General features: G+C 40.6%; 1 protein-coding gene across 1 annotated transcript; it reads left to right on the top strand.

Moving 5' to 3' along the window:
* The first annotated feature begins 517 nt into the window (after window positions 1-517).
* ASIC5 (acid sensing ion channel subunit family member 5) lies at window positions 518-24,372 on the top strand. The gene is made up of 10 exons (XM_010955483.3): window positions 518-557; window positions 2,790-3,096; window positions 8,252-8,489; window positions 9,114-9,239; window positions 11,676-11,825; window positions 12,744-12,891; window positions 14,547-14,603; window positions 16,144-16,312; window positions 22,523-22,614; window positions 24,055-24,372. Exons 1-10 carry the CDS (start codon window positions 518-520, stop codon window positions 24,243-24,245), a joined length of 1,518 nt encoding a protein of 505 aa, XP_010953785.2. The 3' UTR covers window positions 24,246-24,372.
* The last annotated feature ends 1,001 nt before the right edge of the window (window positions 24,373-25,373 follow it).

The raw sequence follows: 25,373 nt of genomic DNA, 5'->3' as shown, positions 1-25,373 counted from the left end.
GTATTTTATTTTGTCATTTTCATCGATTATCATTTCTGTTTAAAACAGCTTCATCTGCCATTTATAAACTTCAACAAAGACAAGACGTCTCTACCTCCCAAATCCCATTCCAACTGCATTTTGATTCAAAGTGATACAAAGCGAGAGGAGAGATAAGAACCAAGGAGACTTTCTGCCAGGTGAGTTAGCTGAGTGTCAATTAGAGGTGATTCTAGAACCACAATTATTTGTAAGAATCGTCCCTTTAATTCTGAGAAACCAATTTCCTTAATTACGTTTTTTTGATTTCCCTCCGTGAGAGCTTCTCCTTGGTCAATAAATGCCCATAGCTGGTTTGGCCCGCATTTTTGGTTTGCCGATTATGCGTTTTATGAGGTAAAACACAGCAACACAAACATTTAAATTGCCCCAGTTTTACAACCTCAACTGCTGTCTTTTATATAAAGGTCACAAAATGAATACAGTTACTGGTGAAAATTGGTTACACCACCAGGACTCCCGCTTGCTGAAACTGGAAATGGAGCATACTGAGAAATCAAAAGCTCATGTTGGAAAAGGTGGGTAAAAGGTAAAATCCCCAGAACAGTTACAATTTGCATCCCTAAAAGCTAGAAATTAGCAACAGAAAGGGGACTTCTATTTGTCACTGTGGAAATTTGATCTCCGATATTGCTCGGGTATATTATGAGTAACAGCAGGAGAGTAATGTGTACGAGGGAGTTGCGTGTATGTAGTTTCACAGTGTTACTCCATGCTAGGCTGCCTTTTGGTTTTATTTTGTTGCATTTTGTTGGTTTCTATTTATCATGTGCCTACAGTTTTCGGTTTAAAATACAGCAAAACTTGTTTCATGTTCCTCGAAGTGCTTCTGTGAAGAAGAGGGTTCGGTTCCAGAGCACTGGCTGTGATTGCATAGTACACACTTCCAGCCGGGAGGGTGAGGCGTCGCCGGCTCGCAGGCTGGCAGGCTCTGCGTTACACCAATCCTGATCTCCCCAACAGCACATCACCTTGTCTCTTTACCTTCCACCTAAAACAATATTGTTTTAAGAACTCTTTCGAAACCCTTAGCAAGTGATTGAGAACATGCCGGGAAAGCCAAGGTAATTGTCAAGGAGTAAATTTATATTCAAGGAGCTGGGTCTTGACAGATCAACTTGAAATTTATATTTTCAGGTTAATGCTTCCAACCAGCCATACTTTGGCTGATCAATTACTGATGACTCAGTTACTCTTCCCCTGTGGTGGGAAGGGTGTCAGATACCGAGAGGCCGGGTTGGCCTTCTGTCAGACTCAGTTCTTCACAGGTCTTTGTAGCCAGTGGCTAAATTATACATAAAAGAGCATTATTAAATTTATTTTGCTTATGGATAATAACCATAACTTTTCTTACATTTCTGATTTTGCTCTGGGACTGTGCAGTTACTTTATACATATATATCTCTTAATTCATTTTTTTTTTAAAATCAGTATATGCAAATTTTATTTACAAACCAGAACCAGACTCACAGAAAAAGAAGAAAAACTGTGGTTCCCAAGAGGGAAAGGAGCTGAGAGGGATGGGTTAGGAGTTTGCGATTAGCAGACACACACTACTGTATATAAAATAGATAAACAACAAGGGCCTATTTTATAGCACAGGAAACTGTATTCAGTTTTTTGTAATAACATGTAATACAAAAGAATATGAAAAATACATATGTATGTACATGTATAACTGAGTCGCTTTGCTGTACACCTGAAGCTAGCATTGTAAATTGACTACACTTCAATAAAAAATAAAAATTAAATTTTTAAGAACCCAGTATGGGGAGAAAGTATAAAATCTTAGTTCAAAGTCAAGCTAACCAGATTAACACACAATTTCCTGCTTGGTATACAGCCTCTATAAAATAATCAGAATATAATTTGTAACTGCGTCCTAGCACTTTGCAGATGAAACGGAGTCCCTTAGGAAACGTATATATCTTGTATGTATCACTATATACCTCATGACTTAACTTTAGCTAATTGACTAGACTTATGAAATATTAGATGATGATTTAATGAAACCCTTTAGAAGTGCATTCATGCTGAGCAGTTGACAGAAACAATACTTTCTGAATTGAAGTAAAGGATATACAAGTTAATTCACCAAGTTACCAGCATTTGTGAGACCATTAAGAACTCAACTCTTAGATGAGAATTTTAGACAGTGTTTAAAAATCCTTGAGTATTTTGCCATTTATCACATCACTACTAAATGAGCAGAGTGACAAAAATATCTAATAGGAATTGAGGATCTGTCCTGGCCCGGGTAACATGCTAAGCCACCCACCCATTCATTTAATATTCACAACAAACTCGTGAGGCAGAGGCTGTTACTTCCATCTGACAGAAGAGAAACGGAGTCTTAGGAAGATTGAAAAATTGGCTAAAGTAGCACATGTCACTGTGCCTGGGCCAGAAGCTAAGTTTTTAAAGATTAAGAGTTGTCGAAAGCAACCCATTCAGGGTGGATTGATTGAAACCGAAAACACCAGCACATTAAGACGATGGCGCCAAGAGGTTTGCATCAGCAAGAAGCATCCTCTGAAGAGCATCGGCATGTTCTCATTAGACCCCTGCAGTCAGCACTTCTATTTTTTGACCCCAAATGAGCCATGCAACTCAAGGTGAATTCTGAGTCCTCATGCAGGCACATAAAAGGATAACGTGTTTAAACTTACGTGGGTCTTGTTTTTCACATGTAGCATTAGGGTTTCCTAACTCATTACCTTTTTGTTTGTTTTATTATTTTTAAATCTCAGGACTCTTGCAAAAGATAAGGCTCTACCTTTCAGAGAAATCTCTACCATCTCCCAGTGACCGAGAGAAGCTGGACCACGACTTTGCCACCTCCACTTCCTTCCACGGTGTACACAATGTTGTCCGCAACCGGAGCAGAATTCGCAAGGTGGTCTGGTTGGCGGTGGTCCTGGGCTCGGTCTTGCTGCTGGTCTGGCAGATCTACGGTCGCCTGATCCACTATTTCACCTGGCCCACCACGACGTCCGTGGAGGTTCAGTACGTGGAAAATATAGAGTTCCCGGCTGTGACGTTTTGCAATTTAAACAGGTAAAAACTACTCTTTCAATAATAACAAGTCTCCATAACTTCACTAGTATAACTTTTCTTGGATGACTGAAATAGAGTTTATTATGTGATATTTAATATACATAAGACTATTGAAGTTCTTATATTGTCCTTAAAAACACACATTCAGGGGCAAAGAAGCTGACTGATTTCTTCTTTATTTTCCCTCTTTTCCTTCTTTCTTTTCTTCCACAATTATATGCTAGGCAAAGCACCAAACCCTGTGGTTACACAGATGTATAAGTCTTCATCCTTGCATTTAAAAAGCTTGTTAATTAGTAAAAAGGAAAGAAATATCAGTAATCACAAGGCGATATGTGTGGTAACTGTTCGTTACACTCAAGGTGTGTGCAGGGGCTCTGAGAGAACAGAGGACAGGGGACAGTCTCTGTCTGTGTCCTGGAAGTCTGGGTGTCAAAGGATGGCCAGTGTGCAGGGGGGACCAAGAGGGAACCGCTGTGCAAAGGATGGAGACATGAGATCTCTGATGTGTTCGGGACAAGGTACTTACTCGAAGAGAAGCACAGCCAGCTCCCAGGGTGTGTGACCTGTGCACGCACTTGGTTCAGTGCTCTGCTGTTTGGGGGGCCTTGACCACAGCTCCCTCCAGAAGAGTGCAGTTTGCTGCCTGTGCGCCAGGTCTCCTGTGGGGAGGGCAGCCTTCCCACACGAGATCTTCCATGAAGAGCCTTGTAACCGCCTGTGGTCAACTTGAACAACCACAGGTAGGAGGTGCGCCTTGGGGCAGGGACGTGGTTTCCTTCAGATCCACCACTAATGGGCTATTTTGACCATCGGCCAGTCATTACAGCTTTTTAAGCATCAATTTGTGTAGGTAAGAAATGACATGATGTCTTCTACATTACACGTTTGCTGTTCCGTGAGATGAGGTGATACAGACACCAGTTGTGCCATCCTGGGCGTTCTTTGGACAGGTGTTCAATATGCACTAGATACTACAGCTTGTTTGTGTGGTCGTTAGATATGTATCAAGGTATATATCAAGGTCCCAAAGAGTCAATCAAATGCCTCCCTAAAGAGTTTCAATGCTATTGCCCCATGGTATTTTAAATGGTATGTGTTCTAACGAAAGCAAAGATTGGTTAGAGTGATGGAAATGCTAGCTATCTTGATTGTGGTAGTGGTTTCATTGGTGTATATACACCTATCAAAATCCATCAGATTACACATCTGAAATATGTGTAGTTTACAGGAACCATAACACAATAAAGGTGTTAAAAAAAAAAAAAGAATCCATAGCCATTAAAAAAAGCAAAGATTCGTTGAAAATATCCTTCATTAAAGGGAAAGGCCTGTGTTATTTTGTGAATGGCGGTATGAGGGCCCTCAGAGGTCTTTTCCCAGAGAAACAACCATAATTGGTGAATTTTATTTAAAAAAATCAACCATTTAGAAGTTAATCACCAAAATATAGAAGGAGTTCCTACAACTCAATAGCATAAAACAAAAACAAAACTCCTAAGAACTCAATTTAAAATGTACTCAAGACTTGAATAGACACTGTTCCAAAGAAGGCTTACAAATGGCCAGCAGGTATATGAAAAAATGCTCAGGGTCGCAAAGCGTCAGAAAAATGCAAATCAACACCACAATTAGATATCACCTCACACCTATCAGACGGCCATTATCAAAAAAACAAAAGGACAACAAATGTTGAGGAGGATGTAAAAACCTTGGAACCCTTGCACACTGTTGGTGGGAATGCAAAATGGTGCATCTGCTACGGAAAGTGGGATGGAGGTTCCTCAGGAAATTGAAAATAGATCTACCATATGATCTAGCAATCTCACTCCTAAGTCTTTATCCAAAAGAATTCAAATCAGGATCTTGAAAAGATATTAACACTCCCATAGGCATTGCCTAAGATCTAGACACAATCTACATGCACACTGGCAGACAAATGGACAAAAGAAAAGTCGAATGTGCACAAAGTGGAATAGTATTCAGCTGTTAGAACAAAGGAAATTCTGTAAAATGAGACCATGTGCATCAACCTTCAGGATGTTATGCTAAGTTAAATAAGCCAGTAACAGAAATGCACATACTGCGTGACTGCACTTATGTGAGGTGTTGGATATAGTCAAATTCATAGCGCCACAGAGTGCAATGTGGCTGCCAGGGCCTGGGGGCGAGGGTAATGGAAGCAAGGAGTTTCTGGTCAAAGGGCACGGAGTTTCAGTTAATTAGGACGCATGAGTTCTAGAGATGTGCTGTAGAGCACTGTACCCACACTCAGCTTCACTGCACTGCACACTTCCAATGTTAGGAGGACCGATCTGCTAAGTATTCTTATCACAGGAGGTAACCCTTTTTAAAATTTAGCAGAAAAAAGAGAAAATTATTATATCTACTACAATAATTAGAATATCATAAAGTGTACATATATATATGTGTGCATGTATACACAACCACTTAAAGTATCTGGAAATTGTCCTCAGGGGATACAGAGAATGCAGAAATACTTACTCAAGAAAATGCATGCAATTGCAACAAGAACATGCAGAGTCTACAGAACTTGAGTCACAAACCACTCCTTCCTTCCCCGTTTCTGTCTCAGTGTGACAGAAGCTCCACTCCAGGTGGGTTTGACCAGGAAGACGGGGCTCCTTCTCCTCCCAGTTTCCAGTCGAGGGCTCCCTGTGCCTTGGCGGATGCAGGTTGTCAACATTCCCCATCCAATCCCTCTCTGTGTCGCAGAGGCTGAATTCCAGACGAGTACAGTTAGGCGGCTGGAGGCTCCCTTCCTTAAGGGACCCCTGCTTATGAGGCAGAAGCTCTATCTAGGGTGTGGTAGGTTGAAATAATCACCCTCATCTCCACCTGCCCAAGGATGGAGGTTCTGCACTGAGAGAGACAAAGTCAGAAGACCATATGCCACACCCCTGCTCAGAACCCTCCTTGTAAATATTTTGCCTGGAGGGAAAGGCAGGCCAGGAGGCTCTCCCTAAGGGAATTCCGCTTAGAACAGAGCGTGGGGAAGTTCGCCTTGGCCTGTAACAGAGAACTTGTAAAGTTCAAGTCCAAGGGTGCTCTCAAAAACACTACAGATGTTGATGGTAAACAACCAAAATGAGGCTAGTAAGTCCATAAAAAGAACAAGATAAACCACAGCCTAGCTAGTTTTACAGTGGGAATCCAAGAAAGAGGAGTCCTCCTGGGGTCAGAAGAATGTTCGAAGACTGGTCTGAAAATCTGCTGTGAAAAGGCCCAAATTTAACTACCTTACACGCTGAAGCAACTTATGCCCCAGGATATTATTAAAGACAACAGAACTGAAGAGAATGAAAAGACAACCCACAGAATGAGAAAAACAATTGCAAAAGATGTATCTGGTAAAGAACTCATCAAGAACATACAAAGAGTGATTAAACCTTAAAAATTAGAAAAGAAGCAACTTGATTTAAAAATGGGCCTTTTTGAGTTTATTTTTGTGTATGGTGTGAGAGAGTGTTCTAACTTCATTGATTTACATAAACTCAAAATGGCTTAAAGACGTAAACATAAGGCAAGACACTAAACCTCCTAGAAGAAAATATAGGTGAAACATTTTCTGACACAAATCTTAGCAATGTTTTCCCAGGGCAGTCTATCCAGGGAATAGAAATAAAAGCAAAAATAAGCAAATGGGACCTAAATAAACTTATATGCTTTTGCTCGGCAAAGGAAACCATAAACAAAACAAAATGACAGCCTATGGAGTGGGAGAAAATGTTTGCAAATGGATAAAGAAGTTGTGGTGTATTTATACAATGGAATACTACTCAGCCATAACAAAGAATAAAATATTGCAGCAATATGGATGGAGCTGGAGATCGTCATTCTAAGTGAAGTTAAGTCGGATAGCGAAAGAAAAATATCATATGATATCACTCATATGTGAAATTTAAAATAAGAAAAAAGAGGACACTACTGAACTCATCTACAAAACAGAAACAGACTCACAGACATGGTAAACAATCTTATGGTTAGTGGGGGAAGGGGATGGGAAGGGATAAATTTGGGAGTTTGAGATTTGCAAATGTTAACCACTATATATAAAAATAGATTTAAGAAACCAAACTTCTTCTGTATAGCACAGAGAACTATATTCAATATCTTATAATAACCTATAATGAAAAAGAGTATGAAAAGGAATACAGGTATGTATATGGATGACTGAAACATTATGCTGTACACTGGAAACTGACACACTGTAACTGACTATACACGTCAATTAAAAAAATAAAAAAGAAATAAAAGAAATGTAAGTTATGAAAATAAAGAACCATACATAATGCAAGGCAGAAATTGCTCAGCAAAATAAAATAACAAAGTACTTATTAAGCAAACGGACTACTTCTACTTTAACTGCCAAGAAGTCACTTTGACAATAAAGAGGCATTTATTGAATAAATATTTGCCTTACACTCACCATATTCCAGGCACTCTTCTAAATGTTTTGGAAAAAAATAATTTGACCATACAAGTAACATTTTGAGATGGGATATATTAAAACCTACCAGTGGAATGACGTGTACCATATATTAACATACACTAGATTTACACATGAGGACCCTGAGTCACAGTGAAACGAAAATATGTACTAAGTCACCCCGTGAAGTGGCTGTAAAAATCAGGCCTTGATCAGACGAGCAGAACCACCATGAGGGACAAAGCATAAAGTATGTATCATGGGGGCTGAGCCCCACTAAATCACAGGGGCTGGAAAGAAGTCCTTGTAGGTCTGCTGCCTCTGTTTCTGGGGCTGGACCCGAAGTCAGCAGGACTGGCGATTAGAAGGAAGGTAGATGTGTGTCACCACCTTCGGTCCAGCTTGGATTTGAACCTAGAAGTCTGCTCCTAAGTCCGCATTCTTAGCAGTGACCCATTCCCACCACTCTTGATGTTGGGTCCTGAAGGTCCCTTTAGAAGTACCCAGATCAAGGGCTGGGAGGCATTCTAGGCAAATGAAACGATGTGCAGAAACACAAGGTAGTTTACAGAAGGCGACAAAGACCTCTTAGGGACCTGTTTTTTATCACAGTATTATAAATGAGGAGATAAGATGGAAGAGACGACGGGGTCCAGGCATGGTCTGCTAGAGTCCTCTAAATACCGCCTTTATCTCCACTAATAGGTTCCAGACAGAAGCTGCCACCAAATTTGGCATTATTTTTTTCTTATGGCACATTGTATCCAAAGTCCTTCATCTTCAGGAAATCAGTACCAATTCCACTGGCTCTAAAGAGGCTATTGATTTTCTCGCAAGTCACCAAAACTTCAGCATTACGGAGTTCGTCAAGAAAAAAGGTTTTTATCTCAACAGGAGCACTTTGTTAGAATGCGACTTCTTTGGAAAGCCATGTGGCCCAGAGGTAAGGATTCCATATTTCTTCAAATACCATCAATATAATAAGCTACTTCATTGCACCATTTCACACTGAGATAAAGTTTACTCCTATGGAGAATCAGTCTGCATTTGATCAACCAAAGATTATATTTCATTATATTTCATTAGTTCAGCCTTATGGTACCAGGGGCATAGCATACACGTGAGACATACTGCCTTTTTCAAGCAGTTTGAAAGGGAAAAATAGGGAACAGACATCTCTGGTGATAGTCCTTCTAGAAGGAAAACCTTATCCATTTGTCTATATCCTGCCAAGGAGTCAACCAACCCCGGATCGGGGAGTACTTAGTGCACATTTATTGAAAACAAGGGACCCATGCAGGTCACTCCCCTGTTGCTCAGGAGCCATCTGTGCATGAAAATGTCTCAGTTAGATACTCCTGCACAGATTGACAAGTGTGGCTTACGAAACCCAACAACTGTTACTGGATACAAACCCAAAGGGCCAGGTGAGCCGTGCTTTCTGCTGTTTCTGCATTCTCACTTCAGGCCCTGTGATTAAGAAAAGAATTTTAGAGCAATGCAAACTTCCAAAGTGGCCAGAGTACCCCGCTGATTGTAGTTTCTTCGGTTTATTTTCGTATTTGAGGACTTTGTGCACGTCTTCACTGAATATGGAAACTGTTTTACTTTTAATCATGGCGACAACCTCCAAGCAAAGGGAAAAGTGGGTGTTTCTGGAAGAGGCTTAAGCTTGCTCTTCAACATCAATCAGGTATTGAATTTTCTTAAACTGAACCAGGGTTCAGGACAGGAACAATGTGTGGGAGTTTCAGAACCGTTTGTCTTGGGAGATGTTCTCATGAGTTCATTTTTTGTTAGTTTAGCCAAGAGTCTTATGGATGAACAAACTACTGGCTTAGAGATTAAAAAGGCACAACTGAGAGGCAGAACCTGGATAGTTTTAGCTGTACTACTTACTATCATCATTAGGACTCTGGAAATGTTCATGCCACAAAACAAGGAAACTAGAGATTTCTAAATCAGAATGCACATAGTTCATTTAAGACAACCCTATGCATTTTAAAAATAATTCTTAGGTTTTAGGTAATATGTTTAGAAAGAAGCCATACACAGACATTTGGCAAGTCCTAGGATCCATACTCCAAAACGCTGATGACAAACTTGCTTTGCAAAAGTGTTGTGTTACTGGACTTTGCCTAGCTCTGTGTGTCGTTGGTCCAAGAAGTTCTAAGGAAGCATGTGTCCAGACACCTGAGAATGCAGTGGTGTTCACTTCAGGAGTTCCTGGTAGAGCTCTCACCCAAGGTTATTTCTTACCTTCTGTCTTGCACAATCATTTCTAGCATTACACACTTAGAGGTATTCGGTTTTGTAAACAAAAAGTCTGAAATGCTGTTGAATGAAGTATCCAAAATCACAAGAAATTGATGGCAAAGATGAGAAATAAAACTAGCCTCCCTGAATTCCAGCAAGGTACCCACCTCCCCAATCCTAGTGAACAAAGCCACTGGTTACATGCCAGGAACCTCTCTTAAGGTGTGCTTCGTAACTCACCTGCGTCCATTCAAGACACTTTCCTTCATGTTCAGAAGCAGTGCAGGTACCCTGCTCCTGTGTCTACTTCATCAATATTTTCATGTTATTTAAGAATTAGCCAGATGGTCACTTTGAATTTTATATGATTAATTTTACAAGCTGAAGTTTCTCAAATATTTTTAGAATACAATTAAAATCTGCAAATTCAACGCAACATTCCACAAGTAAATAGAACTGAAATATTTCTCCAGACTAGCCAGTTAAGTGTTCCTTGGAGGGTCATGACAGGACCAGGGGAAACAGGGTCCGGAGTTTCAGATGCAAGATGAAGCATATTTATTAAATGCAATCTCATGTGCAGTTGACTCATTGACAAGAAAAACCACCCCATTCGCAAGGCCACTCCCCCTCCTTGTGGCCTGAAATCACAGCTAATAGCAAAGGCACCAGAAGTTTAGTCTTAAATTGGCTCATCTGACAGAAGGTTTATAGAAAATCTTGGTATATGTAAATAGTAAATTGGTGTAGCCACTGTGGAGGACAGTATGGAGGTTCCTTAAAAAACTGAAAATAGACCTACCATGTGATCCAGCAATCCCACTCCTGGGCATAAAAGGAATGGAAACAACCCAAATGTCCATCAACAGATGACTGGATAAAGAAGATGTGACATACATACATATATATATATATGTATGTAATGGAATACTACTCAATCATAAAAAGAATGAAATAATGCTATTTGTAGCAGTGTGGATGGACCTAGAGATTATCATACTACATGAAGTTAAGTCAGAGAAAAAAACATCAAATAATATCACCTATATGTGGAGTCTGAAAAATGGCACAAATGAATTTATTTACAAAACAGAGACAGATACGCAGACATAGAAAACAAACTTGTGGCTCCCCAGGGGAAATGGGAGGGGAGGGAGAGATTAGGACTTTGGGGTTTGCAGACACACTACTGTATATAAACTAGATAAACTACAAGACCCTACTGTAGAGCACAGGGAACTACATTCAGTAACTTGTAATAACATATAATGGAAAAGAAACTGAAAAAGAATTGATATGTATGTATGACTGAATCACTGTGCTGTACATCAGAAACTAACAACATTGTAAATCAACTAAAAAATGATTTAAAAAATTGTTTTGTAAAACTTAAATTCATTTTCCCATAAAAGCATTAAGGAAGTAGTGTGAGTCTTCACTTTTGTGGGAAAATGAATTGCCTTTTAAGTAAGACCAGATATTTTTGTTGCAAAGAGAAGAAGTGGGGTGAATAATTTTGTAAAGCAAATGAAGCAAAGAGAACAGCCAAGGAGGAAGCAACTGCAGGCAAGCAGGGGAGGAGAGGCCCGGGGACATCAGGCGAGGAGCAGTCATGATGTGCATTGTGACTGTCCCCTAAGGTGACAAACATCCGTGTGAAACCTTCCAAGCTTAGAAGTGGGAATCAGCCTTGAAAAGTATGTCTTAGGTGTTTAACTTTCGCCGCTTTCCTATAAAAAGAGATGGCATCCTGATACGAGATACCTGATTTTAAGCAAGGCAAGTGCTCTCCTGAGATGACCACATGCAATCTTAAACTCATGCAGCGTTGACGTCTACTTGCAGTTTGACAAGAAGCGCATTTTGGTTTCAGGAGGAATTCACGGATGACCCCACCCTTGGTTTTGTGGATGCTGGGATCGTCTTTGCAATCCATTCGCCCGTGAAGGTGCCACAGCTGGACGGCTTAGGCTTGTTGTCGCCAGTGGGGACGCACGCGCGGGTGACCATCCGCCAGGTGAAGGTGAGCGTCTGCAGACGCAGTGCCCGAGGGACATCCCTAATGCCTCTGCGTGGACACACCCTTCTCCCAGGCCTTCTGACACCCCAGAAATTCCATAGTTCCATTCAGATCCCTTACAGGGAGGCTCACATGTCATGAAACAGTGAATTCACATGCACAATATAACTGAACGCTGGCAGCCTCACCAAGTCCAGCTACACTTTGACTGTCATTCCAGTTGGAAGGGACAGTGTCTGAGGAAATGCCAAGGGGGCTGAACTGTGCGTTTTCTCAGAGGGGCATTCGAGAAGGAGAAAGTCTGCAGGAGGAGCAGGGTTTCTGGGGTCAGAAGTGTCTGGCTGGTTTCCACTTGCCAGATCCCTGCCCTGTAACTTCCTCGATTCACCTCCCGAATTTCCATCTCCTCTCTGCACACTGGGGGCTGCGGAGCAGGGGACGTTTATTTGCACACTGGGAGGTGGGGGGTACTTCCTTTCACAGCTATCAGGAAATTCAAGTGAAATGACACGAAGAAAGCGCTAAGCATCCTGCCTGGCACACAGTAGGTCCTCAGTGCAGGGTTTTCTCTGTGATTTTGGTTGCTGGTTTGTGCGTGGGTTGAGTGAGATGCTAAAATATCATTTCCATAAAGGATACCACTTTTCCTTGTGGGAGTTAATTTTTAGAGCAGTCGGTCTGATTTTATCGACTCACTGCAGGCACAGAGCAGTTGGGATGTGTGTTAAAGGCCAACGATTAGACTCACTTCCAGGGATTTTCAGGTTAACAGAGTAGGCAAAATACACAAATGCAGTCAACTGGAAAAAAAAAATCAGTGACCTTCGAGAGAAAAGTGAAGATGTGTATCTCTTCTTGGGGTGGAGGTGCGTGAGTGAGCTCAGAAAAATCTCCTCAACCATGTGTTGACTTTGTCTTAAGACAGTGCATCAAGAATACCCTTGGGGAGAATGCAACCCTCACATCCAGCTGCAGAATTTCAGGACATACAGCACCTGTGGGTGCCTGAAGGAATGCAAAGCTCGGCACATAGAGCAGCTGTGTGGATGCGTCCCCTTCCTGCTTCCTGGTAAATAGACAACGGCTGCGTCCCCTCTTGACTTCTAGGTGGTTAACCCGAGACACGGAGATAAACGTGTCATGGAACTCTTTTCCATGCTTAAGAAAGTCTACGCTGCAAAGTCAATCATTTGACAAATGGCAGCTGGCAGACTGTACATCATGGACTCATAGTAGAGATTTCTGGAAAAGGAAAGAGCCCTGTGTTGTCTGAGCTGGTCCCCAGGTCTCATTTTCCACATTTTCAGCTGGGTGCTCTCGAGTAGCTAAAGCTGCTTATCAGGGTTTCCTCAGTGTGACCTCATTCCTAATTATCTTTCCAAAGTTACTGGGGAAAAGTCTGAACTGGTAGATGGAAAATGATATTATATTTTTAAAATGTCTCCTTTCTTACAAAACAAAAGCTGAGTAATATGGACCAGAAACTAGGCAAGAGGAAGTATGAAACACAGGCATGACATTTGCACAAACTTCAGGGTCGATCAAGTGTTTTCAGGACAATGTGTCATTTGGTTTGGTCCTCACGCATCCGTCTAAGTCAACTTACCGGTGAGGAAACTGAGATTTACAGCTATTACACGGACTAGCTACAGAATCTCCACCAACACGTTGTAGAGGACGTTGTCAAAGCCAGCCTCTCAGCTATGGGCCATTTCCTGAATTCCATCCTTCTTTGTAGTGGGGGAAATACCATTGCAAGAAAGAAGGAACATTTTGGAAAAGAGAGCTATTTACCAACAATGGTGGAGGTAGTTTTTTTCATTTTTCACTTCTTCACAAAGCACACTTCCTCTTAGTCCACTGAACTTACCCACAAGTTGTAGGTGGACGATCTCTTTTGGTCATTTTCAGGGCCATTAACTACACACTGAGGCTAACCTGTGATACATGGGTTATAGCAATGGACAAATACTGTATGAAGATGCAGCGGGCGGGTATAGTTCAGAGGTAGAGCGTGTGCTTAGTATGCACGAGGTCCTGGGTTCAGTCCCCAGTACCTCCACTGAAAAATAAGTAAACCTAATTACCTCCTCTCTCCCACCCCACCCCCAAAATCAATAAAAAGATGCAGAGGCTAAGTCTTTAAAGTCAGCCCGGGATTAAACCCAGCTCTGGTACATACTGATTTTGTCTCAAGGTCCACAGCAGGTGCTTAACAACTGTTGGCACTTCCCCGGCCCACCCTGCCACTGGAAATGCAGCCGACTGGGTGTGCGAGTGCGTATCAATTTAAATCAGTGAGCAGAGGGCGTGGGGTGGAAGGTGAACAGAATGAACAGGACATTTGTCCCTAACTGCTCAGGCCACTTTCTGAACCTGGGTTTCTTCATTTGTAAAACGATGATTTCCACATCATTGGACTACAGTAGAAAAAGAATGGGATGATAAATTCAAAAGCAATTTTAAATTTCAGAACTAGGGGCAGTTTAAAATTATTATTACTGCTTAAGAAGATTTTAGAATGATACAGATGGAAAGAAACGTGGAAGTAAAAAAAAAAACACGGTTATCCTTCCTCTCAGTGTGGATTTCCGCGGGGTGTTATGTTTTCACGGGTTTTTTTTTTGCAAAAGAATAAATGGATGGATGGATGGAAGGTATTTTGTCATTATGCCACTTATTTCATAAAATGTAAAGTCTATATTTACACTTATTATTTTTAAGGAAACGGGGTAGAGTGTGACCTGCAAAAGTTTTACAACTGTGTGTCTCCCGTACTCGGTAAGTGGCTTCATTTCTTCCTTTATTTTCAGGATTTATATGAAAGTTGCTCAGAGCAATACAAGACTCTACATCATACTGTGGATAGTTCAGAAATGAAACAGGAGAGGCTATAAGGGGTAATTTTTCAACGTCCTTAAAATTAGCAACTATAGCTTACATAGACACAGACAGTAAAACGAAACAGGAAGCCCTGTGATTTCAAGATACATCTGAATTAAAGGTACGCAGTGACAAAGTAACAGCAAGAGACCTCTGGGTTTTATTTCTAATTTTTTTAATTTAAACTTTACAGTCAAAATAGCTTCATTGATTTTTCTCATCACATAAATAAAGCATGCTTGTTGTGACTAGTGCAGACGTCACAAATAGGAAAGAGTCACATGGGAGTCAGCAGACGTAGCACAGCTTTGAGAGTTACTGTCACAGCTTAGGTGACTGTTCTTTTACTCTTCATTTCATTACATGTGCTTCATAATTAGGTGCACAGATATAATTTTACATAAGTGGAGTCACAACCATACATGCCACCTTTACCTTCTTAAACAGCATTTTTTTGCTTATATCTCTCTTAACTTTCAACCAGTGTTAACACTCTAGAATACTCAGCCCTAATTTTCTCCACAAATGCAGCTTCATATTTATGACTTTAGGTCCCTGGTTATTTCATTGAGATGGAATCATATTATATCCCCTTCTATGAAACCTGCTGCTCTAACGCACCGTGAAAACGTCTCCAGGGCCACAGGAATAGACTTACAGGCTCTTTTCAAGGGTGGTAACATATTTCATGGAACGGGTGTGGGTGGGAGAGATCTTATGGTTTTAATAGCTCGCAAGCTGAATACGTGTAAGTCCTATCACCGACCACTGATGTAAAGTTACGTTGTCAATTTCTTGTAATTTCACACCCCTGCCGGGGGCTGTGGGGGAAGTTTGGGGAAACAAATCATGCACGTATTATGGAATAGTGGGCTCAGGAAAGTGTGTATGTGTGTACATGTGTATACGTGTATGTGTGTATATGTATGTGTATTGTGTACTGGGTATGTGTGTACATGTATGTACGTTTGTGTGTGTACATGTATATCGTGTATTGTGTACATATGTGTGTACACGTGTGTGCGTGTATGTGTGTGCATGTGTGTGCATGTATACATGTATGTGTGCATCCGTGCGTGTATATGTGTGTGTACGTGTGTGTGTGTACGTGTGTGTGTACGTGTGTGTGTGTGTAGTAAAGTGTGGTGGGTTTTGCCAGTAGTCTAACTAGAGGATACATACAAAAGTCAGGGCCTGAAGGGGAAGCAATGTTATAGAGTCTGGAAAACAAGCCTGAAGTTGGTCATTAATCAGGTTTTGCTGTATTAAGTTAAAATATAAATAAAATATGAATATCATTTGTTAAAGTAGTGATAGAACTTGTTAACCACAGTTTTAAGCATTGAAAGTGAAATGACAAAATATTAAAAAGCTCTTTCCGCCCACTGTGAATAGAGTAGTCCTCTTCTCTGAGTTCCTGGGTTAATTTTCATTTCAGACCACATTGAAGTTAAGGGACTGTGTACAAAGGGAACACATAATTCCAGCTGCCCTGTCCCTTGTGAAGAAACGGAGTACCCTGCTACTGTTTCTTACTCAATGTTTCCAAGTCACCAAGCTTTGAAACATCTTTCCAGGAAGTTGAATCGAAGCTGGGACTACATCAGGTAACCTTTTTCAGTCTGGTAAATTATTTGTAATTAACATATTTTCTTTATTTTCAAAGACTTGGGACATGAAATCCTGATCAACCGAAGGAAGCTATGACTTACATTAATGAATGATCGGTGGAAGCCTAGAATTCTAAAAGTAGAAAATTGAATTAATTGAATTGAGCGAAAGGTAAAATGAGGCCAGCCTGAGTAATTTGCTTATGATCTTACCTTTTTTTGGCCCAACCGGGAATAATGCTGACTAATATCAGTTCACTTGTGTAAACATGAAATCTCTTTCTTGTCTATTATTATAGTTGAGTCTTCTAAGAACTGTTTAAGGTAGACGGAGCACGGAGTAGCCTCATTTTACAGACGAGGGGACTGAGGACCCTGGCATTTTGAGAAACCATCCTGTGAAGGTAGTTCACACAAGGAATTTATGCCCAAAGCCCACGACTCAATATATTTCCACCGAGACATATGGCAGTTTTGATGAACTGAGGACTCTGTTAGGTTTCTTTCTGCTACACCATGCCTCTTAGAAATTACAAACCAAACGTCATAAAGAACTCTCTATTTTTAAGTCAGGGAGCAACCTTAACATTTCTCTTTGTATTTTATTTATATTTTCAAGCTGAAAACCTGAAATAGCAGCACAGTACATTTGGTGTTTGTACTTACAGCTATTATAATAAAGTATATTAACTAATTAAAAGCTGATTTACTTTTATGCAGTCAAGGCTCTAACTCTGAAAGCATGCTTTGATTCCAGTGTTAAGCTGGTATTTATTTTAATGAGACAAACAAACAAACTAAAAACGCTCTCCTGCGTAAATGCCTAGACAGTAAAGCATTCTTTCAAATCAGGAAGAAAAAGTATTTTCATCAAGACAAGGTTGCTAAGGTATCATTTCAAACACTTAGCAGATAAAAAGATGTAAAGTAGAAAAATCACAATTATATCTTTGTTAACACTTTGATCTCCAGTACAGATATCTATTTGTATTTCACTTTAATATGGAAACTGGTGTACTTAGAGTATTGTTGCCAAGTCCAAACTCGTTCTGCTCGCTGCACGACAGGCCAATAAATCAGGAGACGAGGTGTCGGGGCAAGGACTAGTGAGTTTATTCGGAAAGCTTACAGACTGACAGGATGGCAGACTAATGTCTTGGAGAACCATCCTGCTCCAGTCAGAATATGGGCTCCTTCTATACAAAAATACAAGTGGTTGGTTGTTGCAAACTTCTTGCTGCAGGCATTCTTTGTTCTTGCAGCCGTCCACGTGGGCCAGATCATGATGTCCCTGTAAACTTCTAACAAAACAGAGGTTATTCTCTATTTTGCAACTTGCCATTGCTACATAAGTGCTTAAGACCTAACATCCTTAAAGCTCAGAGCCCTGAGAATAGGCTCTCCTGGACATTTCAGGCTAAAGGCAACATTGTTTTACAGAAGGTACAGAGCTAAGCCTAGAAAGCAGGGCACAGTGGTTAAAGCTAAAGGAACAGATCCAATATAGTCAGGTTTGTTCTCTATTACAGTATGACTCCTTATTTAACTGTGACTGAGAAGAGCACATTGTGTGATTTTTGGCTGAGAGAGCCCCTGAGTTTCCTATTTAGCATGCAGAGAATGTAGGCGTGATGTTGGAGACGTTTTGGTGAATCAGAAAAGAAATCCATTGTGAAACAAGATGGTCCTAGAGAACATAGCTTGTTTTTTCCTAAAACTTTTATTAGAAGTAGTTATCTGGTTAATCTCATCATGTAACTGACATGTGTGGCCCATACATGGTTGGGATAGGGGAAGCCACTAGGCAGGTGGTGGATCGGCGCAGCTGGACTCAAGGGTGACCAGATCCTAGTCAGAGCCGGTGGTTAGAAGTCACACATAAATTAAAACACCAGTTTGTACACGGGGACCAGAAATCAAAGAGTGGTAAATCAGAAAATACAAGTAGTTTGTCAGGAAAGCAGATATAAAATCTTAGCATTGCGAACATTTGAAACAAAGCAACACCAGACCAGGACCAGTCCGGAGCCCCACACAGCGGTGACTGAATTCCATTAAGACGAAGATAAGAATTTAGCCTGACAGAAGCAGGCCACGTGGGAGTGAATGGACCGGTCAGTTGTGGCTGAATTTAGGTCAATTTCATTAGCAAAACAAATGAACTTTAAAAAATTTTTGGCCTTAATTTAACACATTCTTAGGTAAAATTTGTATAAAATTATTTACTTTATGCAAAACAAATTTATTCCCCTAAATACAGCAGTTACATTCAAGCACCCAGAAGTATTTTTGTTTTGTAAACGCAGTGAACTATTTTTCTTTGATTTTCTCATCCTTATTAAAATCCAGATTTATTTCATAATTGTGCCTCTCCTGACATAAACAAATATTCTTGGGCTAAAACCCTGAACAGTTTCACTATCACCATGAGGTGTAGACGGGACAAGTAACCTGCCTGAGAAAATACACGTCACAGTGTTTTTGTAGAGAATGAAATTCTCTTCTCTCAAAAACACAAATGACTAATGCTTGGAAATGGCTACAAGTTTTGTGCTAGGGAAATCAAACAGAATTATCAGTTTACATGCAAATTGGGAGCACCGTGGAGGACAAAAAGATCGCAATATTACTAAAATTTCTGGGCTCCTAAGACAACTTTATTAGTTCTTCCACTTTGGCAAACTGTTTTATTATTTGCAAATATTACAATACCCTCCAATTATCTACTTAAAGACAGGACATTTTCCTGTTGCCCAGGGTTAAACCAATAGAAATTAAGTAAACACATTAATGATAAATTTTGAATTAATTCTATTTGGGGATATTGATTTCTGAAATGGTAAATAATCAAGACAGTGATTTGCAGCCATGCTTCTGAGATGTATTTTGACACCACCTAATTCCAGGAAACTTTGCTAATAGGATCTATTCGTAATGATAATTATTGTTGCCTCTGAAAGTCATCAGCTGGTTGGTTTCCACCTCGGCTTATAAGACAGATTAATATTTATCTGTTCATTCATTGGTTTCATCTTCAACATGTTCCCTTACTTGTCCATTTTACAAATATGCAGGGAGGGCCTACTGTGTGTCAGGGCTCCAGGGTGTTCTCAAAGCTAGAGACATGTCAGCGTAAAACACAAGCCCTGCCCTGATACATTTCCCCCCCGGGTGAGGATGGACGGTGAGCGTGTACAGGCGGGTCAGGCGGAGGTGGTCCTCGGCACCAAGGAGCATGATCCAGCGAGGTCTTCCTGGGAGGTGACAGCCGAGCAAAGCCCTAAACCAGGTGCCTGAGGGGGAAGCCCTAGGCTTTCTTATCGGCCTAACTCTTCGGGGATGAGGAGAGGGAAATGTGGCATTTGAAAGCTGTCAGCCCTGGAACGTCAAAACACGTCAGTGAATTGTTCAGACTCAACTGTATTTATACTCTCACACTTTTTAGCTTCAAGGTCACTTTGTACTCTTAAAAAATCACTGAGTCCAACTGAGCTTTTCTTCGTGTGAGACGTAAGTGGCAGTAATTGCCATTTTCGAAATTTAAGCTGTGAAATTCTTTTCTTGACTAATTCACTGAAAATAGCAATAATACTTGTACTGCATGGTAATGTAAGTGAAAGCTTTTTACAAACAGTAACATTTTCCAAGGCAAAATCAATGTTGGAAGAGAAGGGGTATTGGTTCAGAAGGTTGTTGACTGCTTCAGAGTCTGGCTTAATTAGTAGAAGCAAGCTGGATTCTCATTTGTGCATTTAACCTGTTGGTTTATGTTGCTTGGTTGGAGAACAGTTGCTTGTGTCAAACAGATGTGTAGCTGGAAAGGGGGGGTATGTTTTAATAGCCTTTACGGATAACTGTGATTTTTTTCCTTGATGACACATCCAACCTTGAGTGTGCTCTCTTCAGTGTTCATTGCAGTTTGTTTCTTACAGTTATCCCACAGGGACTGGGACCAACTATCCACTCAAAATTTGATTAGACTAGTGAGATTTATGATGCCAAAGGTGCATCAAGAGGATATGAAAATTTTATTTATTGCTCCCGTAATGACACTTTCTGGGAAGAGTAGGGCACGCTCCCAAGTAGAACCTCTGTGGGTCTGACAGAAGGGGATGATGGCTTTGCCTTCCCATGTGGTTATAAGGCAGGGCTTGGGTGAGTGGTCCCGGATGAGGACCAGAGTTCGTGTGGTTGGAATCTTCCCAGGTATCAAAGGAGAAACCCTGTACTTTCTTATCAGCCAAACTCTTTGGGGAACGAGGAGAGGGAAGGGGAGCATTTGCAAGCTGTCCACCCTGGAACGTCAAAGCCTATCAGTGAACTGTTCAGACGCAACTGTATTTGTATTGATTGATCTTGCACTTCGAACATGTGATGCAGAGCATCATTTACCGGAAGTTCGAAAAATTCTCCGAGCTATGGCACATTTTCCAAATATCAGTCCACTTTGTTATATAATATACACTTCATTTTAATAGCATTACTTATCCTATCATAAAAGTCCTTAAAAAGTGGGGAGCTGAGCTCATTATAGCAGACACAAATTTTCCAAAATTCTAAATGCAGTGTAAAATCAAAGCTTGACATTTATCATTGACTACAAGTCTTATCTGTTGTTTTCCTCAATGCCACAGAGCTGTTTTGCTCATTTTTGCTGCAAATGTCTGCCAGATACCAAAGTCTGAATAACCACAGTTTGTCATTCATTCATTCTTGTGGAAAGGCTATTCCGTCTAACAAGTGGCTACTGCAGCTTCCGTGAAACAACAAGCCTAGTGAAAATCTCAAATAACGTGTTAGTATTTTATGAGAATGACGTTGACCCTGTGACCCTCCAGAAAGGATGATGGGGCCCCTAGGGTCCTGCGACCACACTGTGAACGCTGCTTCCCTAAAGGGGGCCTCAGCACTCCACGAGGAAAGAACATTTCAGAAGGAGGGAAAACCAAACACAGAAGGAGGTCATAGGCCAACAGCACGCCCCGTGCATGGCTAGAGGAACACTGAAGCTGCCATTCTGCCTTCTTCATTGAGGATGAGGTTGGTGTGTCAGGAGGCAGAGGAAGTGATGGCCAAGACTGCCTGGGTGTGAGTCACTGGGAAGAGGTGGTGGCCGATGGAAACCCCATAAGGGCCATGGAGGGGTTTCACTGGCAAATAATGGGAAGTCTCTGGGGAGTTCTGAGCAGGTGAGTAAGGTGATTTGCAAGTTGTATGAGTATTATTTTGCTTTTTGTGTGAAGAACAAAGGGTGTGTATCCGTGGGGTGGATTACCTTAAAGTCAGAAGCAGGAAGACCAGCTGGAAAGCTACTGCGGAATCCAGTGAGAGGTGATGGAAGCTTAGGCAAAGGTGGTAGCGGTGGGTGGGGTGAGAGGAGCTTGGATTCTAGTTTATTTTGAAGGTAAAGCAAATATTTACTGATGGATGGGTTGGCTGTGCAGTGTTATTGTATTATAAGTCGGGAAATGTCAAGAGTTTGACTTGGAATATGTTCGATTTGAAATACCTATTGAACATCCAAGTAGCACTAACCAGAGGCAATTCAGTATATCAGTGAAGTTCAAGGTGGAACTCTGGGCTCCTGTGAGGGTGCATGAGATGGCACAGAGAGTTATCATTTTAAAACAGTGGTTAGCTCTTCTGGTCACAGTAAGAAAGCAGACTCTGCCCTAAATAATATATTAATGATTTGAGATAAATGACTACCATTTATTGAACACCCAATATTTGCCAGGCACTATGCCAGTTCTTTTCATATATTATTTAATTTCGTCTTGGAGAGCTCTAAAATCCTGACTACAGATAAGACAGCTGATACCCAGGAGATCCCCCTGGTTTCTGCAAGAGTCACAGAAGTAACACGGGACAGGACCAAGATTTGAATTAAAATGAGACACACACTCAGATGCTTGTAAATATTCTAATATACTCAGGAGATATTTACATTTAATGTCTTTTTCCAGTTTCTCAGGAATGAGGCATAGAAAAATGATTGGATCAGAGGAAAAATTCTTTTCCCTAAATACCAACATAACACGAACGCCTTCCAAACGAAGCTCTTGTGATTAGTACTGAATACAAGGATGTTTCTCAAATCTGATGTTAAACAGCATCTGAACCAAAAATAAATGCTACTTTTGCCAAAGAGGAATTGAAAGGAGTGCTGACAATCTTGAGCTAGACTAACTCTGTTTTTACCCCCAGGGAGAATCTTGTGAACATTGAAATAAACTATGGTGACTTAAACTATAAGATTACCCAACAGCAGAAAGCAGTCAGTGTGTCTGAGCTACTTGGTAAGTCGTTCCTCAATTTAAAAAATATTCTATCAGATTTTTTATTTTCATCTTTAAGGTTTAGCTTATCAGTGGAGGAAAAGAATCAATAGAGATTGTCATCCACCTGCCATTTAAATCTGACACTTTTCCACTCCCTGGGCACCCTCCAGCAAACTTGCAGAAGCGCTCACAGAGAACAGGCTGTGTCTGTCACACTCACACTCAGCATTCCGCCTCCCCTCCGACACCGCCCCGGCAAGGGACTATTGTCGCGTGTTGCACTTTCTGGGTCGAAGTTCTGGCGTAGGTTTCTCAGACTCCACCCAGAGCTCCACCCAGATGGGTTGAAAGAGACCAGGCAAGCAAAATCTGGCACTGCCGACGCGACCACTGCCTGCTAGCGCTCCTCCGTCACTCGGTCCTTAGCAAACGTCACCGCCGATTTCCCAGTTCTGACTGCATCTTAGAGCAGGGCATGTCAGGGACAGGAGCAGGTACCAGAGTCAGGCAACCGCCATCATACGCTGGCAGCTGAGCCCTTGATCAGGGAGGAAACACACACATTCCTCAAAGTTCTTGCAGAAGCCTGAACTCCGTCGCCATGAGTTACAAAAATAGCATCGTCCTAAGAATGGCCTTGATGGGGAGAAAAGGATTAATAACATTATCTATTTACAGAGGGAGTGATTCAGGAGTCAAATTGATAGAGACAAAAAGTAGGATAGAGGTTGCAAGGGGAGGGGGCAGTAAAGGGTTAGTGTTTGATGGGGACAGAGTTTCAGTTTGGGAAGATGAGAAAGTTCTGGGCACGGGAGGTGGTGGTGACGGTTGCACAACAACGTAATGTACGTAATGCCGCAGAACGACACGCTTAAAATTGGTGAAAATGGGAAATGTTATGTTATGTACATTTTACCACAAAAAGGCGCAAACAATAAAGGCATGTAGATTTTTAAAACTTCTTTTTAAAAAAAAAGGCAGTGCTATATTTTAGTTTAATGAAATACTGCAAATGCTTAAAAAAGATATGGTTTGGACACCTGAAGCCACAAATTGCTTGGAAATTCGTTTGTGGAAAACATAATTACCTAATAATGCCATCCTGTTGTACAATTTCTGATCTACATGCAACACTTAGAAATGAATTTATAGGATGTTTTATGATGTTGCCTAGATTTAATATCCCCCAAAGTCTTTGAGGTACATTTTTGAAAATAAATGTTACGTTTTTTGCCTCTCTTTTTTTGAGATAATTTATGTGAATATTATTTTAAGATATTTAAGGTATTAATTGCTGTCACACCGTTATACCAAACTTAAAATAATGCCATTAACTCATATTCGTATAATACCCATTGTTATTAACTTATTAGCTTACAGTTTAAAATCTAATAACATTTAATTTCCTTTTTAGGAAAAAACACGATTTATTCACTTTCTGTATTGGCTTTATTACAGCAGATGTCGGTGGCCAGCTGGGGCTATTTTGTGGGGCCAGTGTGATTACGATCATAGAAATTATCGAGTATATATTCACCAATGTCTACTGGCTTTGCATTTTGTTCCTCCTGAAGATACTGGACATGACCCAGGGGACTTCTCCACCTCAGAATTGTCTGGGAAATAAAAATGGCATAGAGGAATGCTGAGGTCCACTAGGGACAAAGGCTTCTGATTTTCTCTGCACAATACCCACAGATTTACTCATGACTAACTCACTGTTAAGTAACTTTACATTGTAGCTTTGGGGACTCAATAAAATCCATTGTGGATATATATCTCTTCATAGGTATCTTGTCTGTGTCTGTACCAAGTGTATATATATATATATTAATTTATATATAAAAAAGAAAAAAACACCATCTTGTGTTTTTTTTTCACCATGGAATTCCCAGCCCCTAAGACAGTAGAGGCTCACACAGAAGGCATTTCAGAACTATTCTTTAATAAATGAATATTTGCATAATAGTAAAAGATATTCTTTATGACTAACTGTATAAATTAGACCTGATCAATGAACTGTATTTGAGGAGACAAGATACTGTTCTATGCAGGAAATAATACATAGAATTTGTGCTTTAGAAAATTTCTGAGAATTTTTATTTCCAGGAAAATTCAACGTGACTTATTTTCTTTTGTCTAGAGAGTTCTAGAAGGGAAGGGTAGGATCTGTATCCATTTCCTAGACAGGTGGATACTTAAAATAAATCAATGTGAAAGCAAAGATAAATCTGTGCTATACTGAGAGTACACAGCGTTTATCATTTTTCCTCTTATTTAATCCAGAGAGGAAATTCCAGACTTGAAATGTTCTCATTGCCCCTCATGCAATCAGCCTACTTTCAGTCTCTGAGAATACTCAATCAAGGATGAATTGTCCAGAAATTCTGTCAAACACATTGAAGAAATAACCATCAAGTCACAGAATTCTAACCCCAAATTCATTCTGTCTAGCATCACTGGGTCTCATTCCCTTCTCGGCCACATGAGACTAACTTCTGAAAATCTAAAGATGTTGTTTTCAAGCTTAATTATGCACAAGTGCTAGTGACACTTCCAGGAAAGAAAACGAAACACAAAACAAGGTAAAATTGAGACAAATGTGAAACAGACAAAATGGATGTCTTTTCACCAAAAGTTCTCTTGGGAACTTGGAAAGATAGCGTGTTCCCTCACGAGGCTACTTCTTTTGATTCTTTATTACTAAATGCACCGTCTAAATACCACAGATGGTGACAGACAGACCAGGGAAGAGTTGGACTTGGCTGAAAAGACCA

The sequence above is a fragment of the Camelus bactrianus genome, chromosome 2, assembly GCF_048773025.1.
Source record: "Camelus bactrianus isolate YW-2024 breed Bactrian camel chromosome 2, ASM4877302v1, whole genome shotgun sequence".
Lineage (NCBI taxonomy): Eukaryota > Metazoa > Chordata > Mammalia > Artiodactyla > Camelidae > Camelus > Camelus bactrianus.
This window is presented reverse-complemented; position numbering and strand designations above follow the sequence as displayed.

Excerpts from the sequence above, each read along its gene's own strand:
- ASIC5 (XM_010955483.3), top strand. The coding sequence starts at position 518 with ATGGAGCATACTGAGAAATCAAAAGCTCATGTTGGAAAAG. Across the intron at positions 558-2,789 it reads AAAAGCTCATGTTGGAAAAG|GACTCTTGCAAAAGATAAGG; the intron begins GTGGGTAAAAGG and ends TTTAAATCTCAG. Across the intron at positions 12,892-14,546 it reads CGTCCCCTTCCTGCTTCCTG|GAAACGGGGTAGAGTGTGAC; the intron begins GTAAATAGACAA and ends ATTATTTTTAAG.